The 12,361-nt window shown below is 48.4% G+C and overlaps 2 protein-coding genes across 5 annotated transcripts in view; both read right to left on the bottom strand.

Moving 5' to 3' along the window:
* Positions 1-5,871, bottom strand: part of LOC115149215 (bone morphogenetic protein receptor type-1B) — a 120,011-nt gene extending 114,140 nt beyond the window's left edge. For all 3 annotated transcript variants that reach the window (XM_029691875.1, XM_029691876.1, XM_029691877.1), the window contains exon 1: positions 5,656-5,871. The gene's annotated coding sequence lies outside the window, so the exon portion shown is untranslated. The remainder of the gene's footprint in view (positions 1-5,655) is intronic.
* A 1,606-nt stretch (positions 5,872-7,477) lies between these two features.
* LOC115149214 (PDZ and LIM domain protein 5) overlaps positions 7,478-12,361 on the bottom strand; it is a 109,268-nt gene continuing 104,384 nt past the window's right edge. For both annotated transcript variants that reach the window (XM_029691872.1, XM_029691874.1), the window contains 4 exons: positions 11,966-12,146; positions 11,686-11,806; positions 11,473-11,588; positions 7,478-7,841 (listed from right to left, as the gene is read on the bottom strand). In XM_029691872.1, coding sequence (XP_029547732.1) covers positions 7,752-7,841; positions 11,473-11,588; positions 11,686-11,806; positions 11,966-12,146 — 508 coding nt within the window. In that variant the 3' untranslated portion in view covers positions 7,478-7,751. The remainder of the gene's footprint in view (positions 7,842-11,472; positions 11,589-11,685; positions 11,807-11,965; positions 12,147-12,361) is intronic.

Genomic DNA, 12,361 nt, shown 5'->3' with positions numbered 1-12,361 from the left:
TTTTTAAATTGTAAATATCCAAAGTAAGCTTTGGCAATATGTACATTGTTACGTCATGCCAATAAAGCGAATTGAATTTTGAGAGAGAGAGAGAGAGAGAGAGAGAACGTTGGTTGGGGGGGGTTGGGAGGATTATCAGTAATTATCATAGACCAACTGGAACCTATAGGAAAGGAGAGGATTACTAGAAAGTGGAACAAGATGAGGCCTCTTGCTCCTCCCTCCACCTCTTCTGCCCCAGTGCTGCTCTGAACCAGAGGTGCACACTCCACAGACCATGTGATTTCCCCTCAGGAGAATCTCAGGAGGAATGCTAAAATGGATGAACTCATAACAACAAGCTTTAATCTATATCCATATATGAATGATATTTCAACACTTCCAGAAATCTGAGAGGAAATATTATTGGACCATGGAGACCGTAAGCCTAAATAAGTGACTGTTTCTAGTGTTCTAAAGCTGAGGGTTTTCTCATAGGCGACGGCAAGTATGTCCTCCTTATCCCAATGTTGAAACCCAGAACTCTGTTAATATGAAGAATGACAGTAGGAATCACCAAGGGAACATAATCTATCTTCTCCATGGCTCCTCTTACCTATGTCCTGAAAATGTCTCCTAGTCCTCCTGAGGGATGAGAATGTCTGGAGCAGACAAGCAGAGAACTGCATCCCTGGGTCTGTGATGTGACCATTGTTTTCCAGGGGAAAATGTTGTTTTTCCTTCAGAGTGTCCGGGTGTACATGGTAACCACAGAGTGTCCAGGTGTGCATGGTAACCACAGAGTGTCCGGGTGTGCATGGTAACCACAGAGTGTCCGGGTGTACATGGTAACCACAGAGTGTCCGGGTGTACATGGTAACTACAGAGTGTCCAGGTGTGCATGGTAACCACAGAGTGTCCGGGTGTACATGGTAACCATAGAGTGTCCGGGTGTGCATGGTAACTACAGAGTGTCCGGGTGTGCATGGTAACTACAGAGTGTCCGGGTGTGCATGGTAACTACAGAGTGTCCGGGTGTGCATGGTAACTACAGAGTGTCCGGGTGTGCATGGTAACTACAGAGTGTCCGGGTGTGCATGGTAACTACAGAGTGTCCGGGTGTGCATGGTAACTACAGAGTGTCCGGGTGTGCATGGTAACCACAGAGTGTCCGGGTGTGCATGGTAACCACAGAGTGTCCGGGTGTGCATGGTAACCACAGAGTGTCCGGGTGTGCATGGTAACTACAGAGTGTCCGGGTGTGCATGGTAACCACAGGGTGTCCGGGTGTGCATGGTAACTACAGGGTGTCCGGGTGTGCATGGTAACCACAGGGTGTCCGGGTGTGCATGGTAACCACAGGGTGTCCGGGTGTGCATGGTAACCACAGGGTGTCCGGGTGTGCATGGTAACTACAGGGTGTCCGGGTGTGCATGGTAACTACAGGGTGTCCGGGTGTGCATGGTAACTACAGGGTGTCCGGGTGTGCATGGTAACTACAGGGTGTCCGGGTGTGCATGGTAACTACAGAGTGTCCGGGTGTGCATGGTAACTACAGAGTGTCTGGGTGTGGAATGAACTCCAGCTGCAGTATTGGCAGAAAGAAAGCAAAGGGATTAGATGATTGATGGAAAAGCCATACCTATGTAAAGCCTTGATATCAGATGCTCTTGAGCTCGGAAGTGTGTTTGTGCACTCATGCAATATCAGACACCCATGTGCTTAAATCTACTCCCACACTCATCAAGAGCAGGGAGAGAAGGAACAAAGGGGAATAGAGAATGTTCTGGCATTTGTGGCTGGTAAAGCCATTGAAAGAGGGCTGATATCCTCCGTTCTCCTTCTGTTGTCCTCTTCTCTGTCAAGCCCCTGAGACATAGTAGTACAGGCTGCTAGGCCAGGGGTCGGCAGGCGGCCTGCGAGACTGTAAAACCCCCAGGAATCTGTTCCCAGGAATCTGTTCAGGTATTCCCAGTACTAAAAGAAGAGACTTATGCGATCGTGTCTCAATGTAATCAAGGTATGAAATGATGGTATTTGAAATTAACAATCTCTTTTTGGCTTAGTTGTGGTCAATTTGCAGTGTACAAATTATTATCATTATGTTTTGGCCCCCGACCATCGACTCCGACAAAAATTGGCCGCAGATGAAACTGGTTGCGCTATAGGGCACGTTCCAAAGTCATTCCACGGAGGGTCGCGTGTCTGCGGGTTTTCGCTCGACCCTTGTACTTGACTGATGAATCAAGGTCACTAATTAATAAATATCACCTGGTTGTCTACAGTAGGTCTTAATTGAAAGAAAAAAAACTAAAAAAAACTCAGACACTCAGCCCTGGTGGAATGAGTTTAACACCCCTGCGCTAGGAACTCGATGGTCCCTGTCTGGACCTCTGTCTCCAACCAACACTGTAACAAGACACACATGTGATTGTCTGTGTTCAAATCCTCCTGAAGATATTTATAAAGGGATGAACAAAGATATCCCTCAATAACCTGATAGTGCTAATTCCATTTCTCCTGAGATTGATACCAGACAGTCCCACCCTCTTCAACACTTTCTCAATATCTTTCAAACATTCTCTAAGAGGAAAACCTTCCCCCCTCTTCCCAAATACTGGCAGCTTGTTAATATGCGCCCAGGAACTCTTCTTTGATTGGCTGAGCTCACTTCCTGTAATTATAAGGGAGGAAGTCGGGGTGAGAGGGGTCGCAGCTTGCTAAGCTTAGCCCTGCGGACAGACCTAGATTCAGACCCATGACTACGCTGTGTGTCTCTCTCTATAGGGGAGTCCGTGGGTTTAGGTTTTTTGTTTTTAACTCAAAGGTAAAGGAAATAGGTGGAACCTGCAGATACCTGGAAATCTGTCAAACATTATTTTACATATTATCTCACTTGTGAAACACAGACCCTGCAGTCTTCCATAATCACAGGACCAACATCTAGTAGGTTATTTATTGATCACATTTTGTATTTATTTAACTTGGCAAGTCAGTTAAGAACAAGTTCTTATTTACAATGACGGCCTACACCAGCCAAACCCGGACGACGCTGGGCCAATTGTGCGCCGCCCTATGGGACACCCAATCCCGGCCGGTTGTGATACAGCCTGGATTCGAACCAGGGTGTCTGTAGTGACGCCTCCAGCACTGAGATGCAGTGCCTTAGACCACTGTGCCACTCAAGAGCCACAAGGGAGATGACCTTGAGGCAAATGGGAGACGACAATCATTCAGTGACAAACCAAATGTTTTGTTCAACAGATACCTGGCAGGTGCATTGTCATCACCTCTCCTCCCAATATCAACGTGTCTCATTTTCAACATCCTGATTATTACCAGACTGCCCGTGTGGCCAGGCCTGTATCACACAGTCGTTTTCACACCGGAGACGAATACCTTTACACAACTACCATAACAAGACCTCCCAAGACCACCACGTGGGTAAGTTACACAGTAAGACACACACTCCGACGCCAGAAACACACAGAGCCCAACAGTGAAACGCTCCCAGCCTCAGTCTGTGGTAGGTCACAAAAACACAGGCCTGCCAACCACCCTCCAGCCTCCCTCCACATCCCTGTAGGCTATGGTGTTGGTGTGTGTGTGTGTGTGTGTGTGTGTGTGTGTGTGTGTGTGTGTCTGTGTCTGGTGCCAGTCCTGGGTGGTAGTGAGATCACTGTGGTTCATTCTAGACCACTCACTCAGGCTTCCATCAATGATCCTCTCTGTATTGCATAGGACTGCATGTTATATCCTAAATGGCACCCTATATAGTGTACTACTTTTGACCAGACCCCTATGGGACTTGGTCAAAAGTAGTGCACTACATAGGGTATAAGGTCCCATTTGACAAGGTGAAGACTAGTATAAAATATAAGGCTGTGCATGGATGGTTGCTCTTGGGGTTCTGGCTGGCCTAACTTCAGGAGCTGGAGGCCAGGGATGTTTTTGGTGATCCACTGCAATCACTGTGGGGCTGCTGATCTGTGACCCCATCACCTGGTGTATAGTGGCATGGGGTCAAGGGTAATATTTGATTGGACTGAAACCCCATTTAAAGACAGTCATGCCACGCCACAATGCTTTGTTCTGTTCACCAGTCTATCATAGAACTCCACTAGACCAGAGAGAGACACATATTTACACACATGCACCCAGTGTGATAAAACAGTACAGTAGGCCAATATCTTGTACTGTACCCAGGTCCACTGTGTCTTAATGTGTGAGTATACTACAGTACATCTTCCTACTGAATATAACATACAATCTCCCCCAGGCGCTGAGAAGTCTGTACATGGGGATCCTAATGAATCCTAATAAATCTAAAATAATGAGCAGTATCAATCCAGGACTCTGCCAAAGGCTGTATTTCAACATCACACAGAGTTCATTATTAAGAGACACTTTCAATGAGATAGCTAGCAAGGGGTGTAAGGTCATACTGATAGCAAGGGGTGTAAGGTCATACTGATAGCAAGGGGTGTAAGGTCATACTGTTAGCAAGGGGTGTAAGGTCATACTGTTAGCAAGGGGTGTAAGGTCATACTGATAGCAAGGGGTGTAAGGTCATACTGTTAGCAAGGGGTGTAAGGTCATACTGATAGCTAGCAAGGGGTGTAAGGTCATACTGATAGCTAGCAAGGGGTGTAAGGTCATACTGATAGCTAGCAAGGGGTGTAAGGTCATACTGATAGCTAGCAAGGGGTGTAAGGTCATACTGATAGCAAGGGGTGTAAGGTCATACTGATAGCAAGGGGTGTAAGGTCATACTGATAGCAAGGGGTGTAAGGTCATACTGATAGCAAGGGGTGTAAGGTCATACTGTTAGCAAGGGGTGTAAGGTCATACTGATAGCTAGCAAGGGGTGTAAGGTCATACTGATAGCAAGGGTGTAAGGTCATACTGATAGCAAGGGGTGTAAGGTCATACTGTTAGCAAGGGGTGTAAGGTCATACTGATAGCTAGCAAGGGGTGTAAGGTCATACTGATAGCAAGGGGTGTAAGGTCATACTGTTAGCAAGGGGTGTAAGGTCATACTGGGACTATATTAATAGACAGTAAACAAGACTTCACAGGTACACCAAAAACACTCATACCCCTCTAGTCATAATTGGTAACATTTCTTGTATCATCAAGAGGAAGCATTATAAAAGCATCATTTTCTATGATTACTCTCATAATATTGAAAATCAGAGTTGATCAAAAGTCTTACGGTATTGTGAAAGTAGCCTTTTACAAATGTATCCAAATATTAAGCTATAATCTTAGGCTATTTGAGAAAAAAGTTGAATACGTTTATCATAGTTGTACGTTGGAGGTGTATTTTCCAGGGCTTTAGTCTACAGTAAATCACTTGATCTAAAGTGGCATTTGGAGATTTATTGTGTGGCGCTAATTGCTAAATGCTGATAAACATCAACGCCAGCTCCTGAAATCTCGGAACCAGAGCAGAGGAAGCAGGCGAATCAGTCGGTTGGTGATAGATCAGGGGATGCTAATTTCATCATCATCACCGCCGTCAAAACCTGTGTATCATGACTGAATTACATGACTCGCAAACTAAACACAATACCACCACGTTTACATTCTGACAGAAGGATACAAGCTAAGCGACCAGAATTGATGCAAGCTAAAACTTGCTACGAAAACACCTGGTTTTCTAAACAAACTTACCTTTGCCTCGCGTAGAATAGAAAGATTCCGATATGATGGTTTGGTCACAATTATTTAGAACATTTCGTCTAGGCTTCTTCGTTTTTCTACGTTTGTGTTGTGTCGGATTTCTAACTTCTCCAAGTGAACGGGCTCTCGTTTTCGCCGCCGGTATAGGGCTCCCACCTCCGACGTCTTGGAGAAGTACAGTTTGGTCCCCCGCTGCTCCAAGTGGCCCTTTCGTTTCACTTTATCTACGGATGGAAATCTTTATTGCATAATATGCACCACTTGACATGTTCCCCTATAACTTTTTTCAGTCATTGTTTATTCAAAAGGTACATTCTAGTCTGCACTTTTGCAGTGTCATAATGTCATCATTAATTTGAGGCAAGACAGGACACCTGAGAGAAATGTTATCTCCCCTGTTTCCTTGGAGATCGCCTAGGTGAGCGTGTGAGGGGACTCAGTGCCTGTCTGTATGGCCTCATCTGACACCGAACAATATTGTTATATTGCTGCATCATGTCTGTGTAGCAAAGAAAGGTTGGTTTATTGAACACCAGTCCTAATATAAGTTGGCATAAAAGCGGTACAAACGTTTTGAGCTTCATCATCACGCTGTTGGCTACATATGGGGTATTAATGGAATCAACCAGCCATATTTAGAGGTTTTGATCTGCGATCTCTATAGTGACACTATGAGAAACAATGATAACATAAAAACACAAACAAAAACACACACATGACTGAATCCTTATTACTTTCAAAGACTTTATATGAAATTGTAGTTTTTTTTTTACAAATAGAAGACCAATACACTTGAATTAATGTACTGTATTTCCCAATAAAATGGTGTTCTTCCCACAAAGGTCTAATAGAAATCACAATAACACTGAAATTGTAGAGATGTAGAGAAAAATTGTAACATTTTAGTCTGTAGTTTGGATGAGTAACATCATGGCAAATATGATTGATTGGTAATGCAATGAATTACACCAATAAACACCACATAGACAAGCATTCATCAGTGGCAGGAAAAGCAAAATGGTGTCTAAGTTTAGGTTAAAAATGTATGGAAATGTAATCCATAAAAATACTTAGAAAAATCAATACAACAATAAAGTCAGAAAACCCCTACTGATAATAAAATAACAGCTGTCTGTCCTGACCGTCTGTCAGTAAAGCACTCTATGTGCAACTGACCCTAGAAAGCCCAAAATACAGTACATTCCTACATCCCTCCAGCCCCAATAAATATACTACCAGGATAAATACAGATCTGTCTACAGATTCAACCAGACCAGCAGAGAGAGAGACAGACAGAGACAGAGGGGAGAGGGGGGCTGTCTAGTTGTTCTCAATAACACATTCTTTTTCAATAAGGTGATAATTGATTTGAATATGTCCACTGATTAATGTTAATTTGATAAGGTCCCCATTTTTTATATATATATATATATATATATATATATATATATATATATATATATATATATATACTAAAATAAGACTTTAATTAGAGTAACTACATACATGCTAAAGGATCATATGTAGTGGATTTTCATTTATGAAATAAATTCACGTTGAGGGCTTCAAGAAATGTCATGATGAGCCAGATATGGCCCTGGGCCGCTACTTGAGTATGTGTTCACCTAACTACAGTATATTCTTGTACTGTATGTAAAGAACATTTCAATCGGATATTTCATGAAAAATCATACCTCCCTTCAAGTCAACATACTTTCTCCCATCATGCACTTTGTCTGACTTCAACAAATCTTCAAATAACTAATGAATTTAAATCGGTAGAAAAGACACTAGGTACTTTTTCATACCTTCATTTTAGCAAAATATTTTCCCCTTTTATATGGCACAAGCGGTGAATGGTAAACTATACACACACACACACACACACACACACACACACACACACACACACACACACACACACACACACACACACACACACACACACACAGATACATTAGAGAAGATGAAATAAAGCGTAAATCCCCATAACCAGACATCTGTTAATAAAAGTCATAATCAGATAAATCAATCTTTTAAAACTACCAAAAATATCAACAACTCTGTTCTTCACTCCTGCGGGTGGGTCAGATCGTGACTGTATTGGCATGTTTCTTGCACAGAGCTTTGTCCTTTTTAGAGAAGAAGGCTTGGCCCTCCAAACTGGTGTTGCAGACCTAGAAAAAGACAGACAGAGTACAGTAGTGTCAGTGCTACAACCCTTCTATTTTATCTACTCAACTCCTCTCTCTCTCCATGCCCCCCTCTCTCTCCATGCCCCCCTCTCTCCATGCCCCCTCTCTCTCCATGCCCCCCTCTCTCTCCATGCCCCCTCTCTCTCCATGCCCCCCTCTCTCTCTCTCCATGCCCCCCTCTCTCTCTCCATGCCCCCCTCTCTCTCTCCATGCCCCCCTCTCTCTCTCCATGCCCCCCTCTCTCTCCATGCCCCCTCTCTCTCTCTCCATGCCCCCCTCTCTCTCTCCATGCCCCCCTCTCTCTCTCCATGCCCCCCCTCTCTCTCCATGCCCCCTCCCCTCTCTCCCCCTCTCTCTCTCTCCATGCCCCCTCTCTCTCTCTCCATTCCCCCTCTCTCTCTCTCTCCATTCCCCCTCTCTCCATGCCCCCTCCCTCTCTCTCTCTCCATGCCCCCTCCCTCTCTCTCTCTCCATGCCCCCCTCCCTCTCTCTCTCTCCATGCCCCCTCCCTCTCTCTCTCTCCATGCCCCCCTCCCTCTCTCTCCATGCCCCCCTCCCTCTCTCTCCATGCCCCCCTCCCTCTCTCTCCATGCCCCCATCCCTCTCTCTCCATGCCCCCATCCCTCTCTCTCCATGCCCCTCTCTCTCTCTCCATGCCCCCTCTCTTTCTCTCCATGCCACCTCTCTCTCTCTCCATGCCCCCGTCTCTCTCTCCATGCCCCCCACCCTCTCTCTCCATGCCCCCCTCCCTCTCTCTCCATGCTCCCTCTCTCTCAATTGCCCCCCTCTCTCTCTCCATACCCCCTCTCTCTCTCTCCATGCCCCCCTCTCTCTCTCTCCATGCCCCCTTCCTCTCTCTTCATGCCTCCCTCTCTCCATGCCCCCCCCCTCTCTCTCTCTCTCTCCATGCCCCCCCTCTCTCTCTCTCTCCATGCCCCACACTCTCTCTTCATGCCCCCTCTCTCTCTCTCTCTCTCTCCATGCCCCCCCCCCTCTCTCCATGCCCCCCCTTCTCTCTCCATGCCCCCCTCTCTCTCTCCATAACCCCTCTCTTTCTCCATGCCCCCTCCCTCTCTCTCCATGCCCACACTCTCTCTCTCCATGCCCCACACTCTCTCTCTCCATGCCCCACACTCTCTCTCTCCATGCCCCACACTCTCTCTCTCTCCATGCCCCACACTCTCTCTCTCTCCATGCCCCACACTCTCTCTCTCTCAATGCCCCACACTCTCTCTCTCTCTCTCAATGCCCCACTCTCTCTCTCCATGCCCCACACTCTCTCTCTCCATGCCCCACACTCTCTCTCTCCATGCCCCACACTGTCTCTCTCTATGCCCCACACTCTCTCTCTCCATGCCCCACACTCTCTCTCTCCATGCCCCACACTCTCTCTCTCTATGCCCCACACTCTCTCTCTCCATGCCCCCCTCTCTCTCTCTCCATGCCTCCCTCTCTCTCTCTCTCTCTCTCCATGTCTCCCTCTCTCTCTCTCCATGCCTCCCTCTCTCTCCCTGCCTCCCTCTCTCTCTCTCTCTCCATGCCTCCCTCTCTCCATGCCTCCCTCTCTCTCTCTCTCTCTCTCTCTCCATGCCTCCCTCTCTCTCTCCCTCCCTCCCTCTCTCTCTCTCTCTCTCTCTCCCTCCCTCCTCTCTCTCTCTCTCTCTCCATGCCCTCCTCTCTCGTCCTCCTCTCTCTCTCTCCTCCTCTCTCTCCATGCCTCTCTCTCTCTCTCCATGCCCTCTCTCTCTCTCTCTCTCTCCATGCCTCTCTCTCTCTGTCTCTCTCTCTCCATGCCTCCCTCCCTCTCTCTCTCCATGCCCCCCCTCTCTCTCTCCATGCCCCCCCTCTCTCTCCATGCCCCTCTCTCTCTCCATGCCCCCATCCCTCTCTCTCCATGCCCCCCTCTCTCTCTCTCTCCATGCCCCTCTCTCTCTCTCCATGCCACCTCTCTCTCTCCATGCCCCCGTCTCTCTCTCCATGCCCCCCACCCTCTCTCTCCATGCCCCCCTCCCTCTCTCTCCATGCTCCCTCTCTCTCAATTGCCCCCCTCTCTCTCCATACCCCCCTCTCTCTCTCTCCATACCCCCTCTCTCTCTCTCCATGCCCCCTCTCTCTCTCTCTCCATGCCCCCCTCTCTCTCTCTCCATGCCCCCTTCCTCTCTCTTCATGCCTCCCTCTCTCCATGCCCCCCCCTCTCTCTCTCTCTCCATGCCCCCCTCTCTCTCTCTCTCCATGCCCCCACACTCTCTCTTCATGCCCCCTCTCTCTCTCTCTCTCTCTCTCCATGCCCCCCCCCTCTCTCCATGCCCCCCCCTTCTCTCTCCATGCCCCCCTCTCTCTCTCCATAACCCCTCTCTTTCTCCATGCCCCCTCCCTCTCTCTCCATGCCCCACACTCTCTCTCTCCATGCCCCACACTCTCTCTCTCCATGCCCCACACTCTCTCTCTCCATGCCCACACTCTCTCTCTCTCCATGCCCCACACTCTCTCTCTCTCCATGCCCCACACTCTCTCTCTCTCCATGCCCCACACTCTCTCTCTCTCAATGCCCCACACTCTCTCTCTCTCTCTCAATGCCCCACTCTCTCTCTCCATGCCCCACACTCTCTCTCTCCATGCCCCACACTCTCTCTCTCCATGCCCCCCCTCTCTCTCTCTCCATGCCCCCCTCTCTCTCTCTCCATGCCCCCTTCCTCTCTCTTCATGCCTCCCTCTCTCCATGCCCCCCCTCTCTCTCTCTCTCCATGCCCCCCTCTCTCTCTCTCTCCATGCCCCACACTCTCTCTTCATGCCCCCTCTCTCTCTCTCTCTCTCTCCATGCCCCCCCCCCCTCTCTCCATGCCCCCCCTTCTCTCTCCATGCCCCCCTCTCTCTCTCCATAACCCCTCTCTTTCTCCATGCCCCCTCCCTCTCTCTCCATGCCCCACACTCTCTCTCTCCATGCCCCACACTCTCTCTCTCCATGCCCCACACTCTCTCTCTCCATGCCCCACACTCTCTCTCTCTCCATGCCCCACACTCTCTCTCTCTCTCCATGCCCCACACTCTCTCTCTCTCCATGCCCCACACTCTCTCTCTCTCAATGCCCCACACTCTCTCTCTCTCTCTCAATGCCCCACTCTCTCTCTCCATGCCCCACACTCTCTCTCTCCATGCCCCACACTCTCTCTCTCTATGCCCCACACTCTCTCTCTCCATGCCCCCCTCTCTCTCTCTCCATGCCTCCCTCTCTCTCTCTCTCTCTCTCTCCATGTCTCCCTCTCTCTCTCTCCATGCCTCCCTCTCTCTCTCTCCATGCCTCCCTCTCTCTCTCTCTCCATGCCTCCCTCTCTCCATGCCTCCCTCTCTCTCTCTCTCTCTCTCTCTCTCTCTCTCTCTCTCTCTCCATGCCTCTCTCTCTCTCTCCATGCCTCTCTCTCTCTCTCTCTCCATGCCTCTCTCTCTCTCTCTCTCTCCATGCCTCCCTCCCTCTCTCTCTCCATGCCCCCCCTCTCTCTCTCCATGCCCCCCCTCTCTCTCCATGCCCCTCTCTCTCCATGCCTCTCTCTCTCTCTCCATGCCTCCCTCTCTCTCTCCATGCCTCCCTCTCTCGCTCCATGGGAGGCTGACTTACTGCACACACGAAGCAGGTATCATGCCAGGTGAATCCCAACGCCTCCAGAAACTTGTCTCCTGCTTCGATGGGAAAGTCGCAACCATGGCAACTGGTACCAAAGAGTTGATAGTAGTCTGAATGGGAGAGGGTCAGTATAATGTTACTTTCATGACGCAAATCATTTCACAGTGCCGTTCCTTCCCTAAGACCTTGCTTGCTGTGACCTCTCACCTCTTTCACAGTATGGCAGCCCGTCCTCCAGGTGGAAGGTGTTGTTTCTGATTGGCTGCTGGCAGGAGGCACACAGGAAGCAGTACACATGCCATGTCTGCTTCAGGGCATTGATGACTTCCTGTAAAAAAAGTACAAGGGATTATAGGGAATTATATTACTGTCATAATGCCATAACTTGATTTCAATATGTGTCTGTGCATTAGAAGAGGAAGTTAAGATAGTTGAGCAAGGTGGACAAGCCAAGATACTATACTGTCTCCTAAAGTATGTCACTCACCCCCAGGACCTTCTGCTGGCAGCTGGTGCAGGTAGGGGCGAAGAACTTCTCATAGCAGTGAGCACAGTACACTGTTCCTCTTTCCTCCACAAAGCCAGACTCCACCAGAGACATGTGGCAGTGGGAACAGTTAAACTCCTCAGGGTGCCAGGACATGCCCATGGCCACCAGGAAAGGACCTCTGTGGAAGATAGTAAGGGGTCAGAGGTCAGGGTAACAAGACAAAAAGAGAGGTTTACTTTTTTTGGTAAAATTAACTTTAAACACCACTTTATCAATTTCATATTTATTTGAAAGGGACTAAACTAATCAGACGTAAACCCTTAGGATTAGGCTATGTCCAAAATTCTAATATAGTGCACTACTTTTGACCATAAGTCAACACATGGCTTCCCA

This window comes from Salmo trutta, chromosome 15 (genome assembly GCF_901001165.1).
Source record: "Salmo trutta chromosome 15, fSalTru1.1, whole genome shotgun sequence".
In the NCBI taxonomy this organism is placed as follows: Eukaryota; Metazoa; Chordata; class Actinopteri; order Salmoniformes; family Salmonidae; genus Salmo; species Salmo trutta.
Note: the sequence above shows the minus strand (reverse complement) of the source record. Positions and strands in the feature narration are given on the sequence as shown.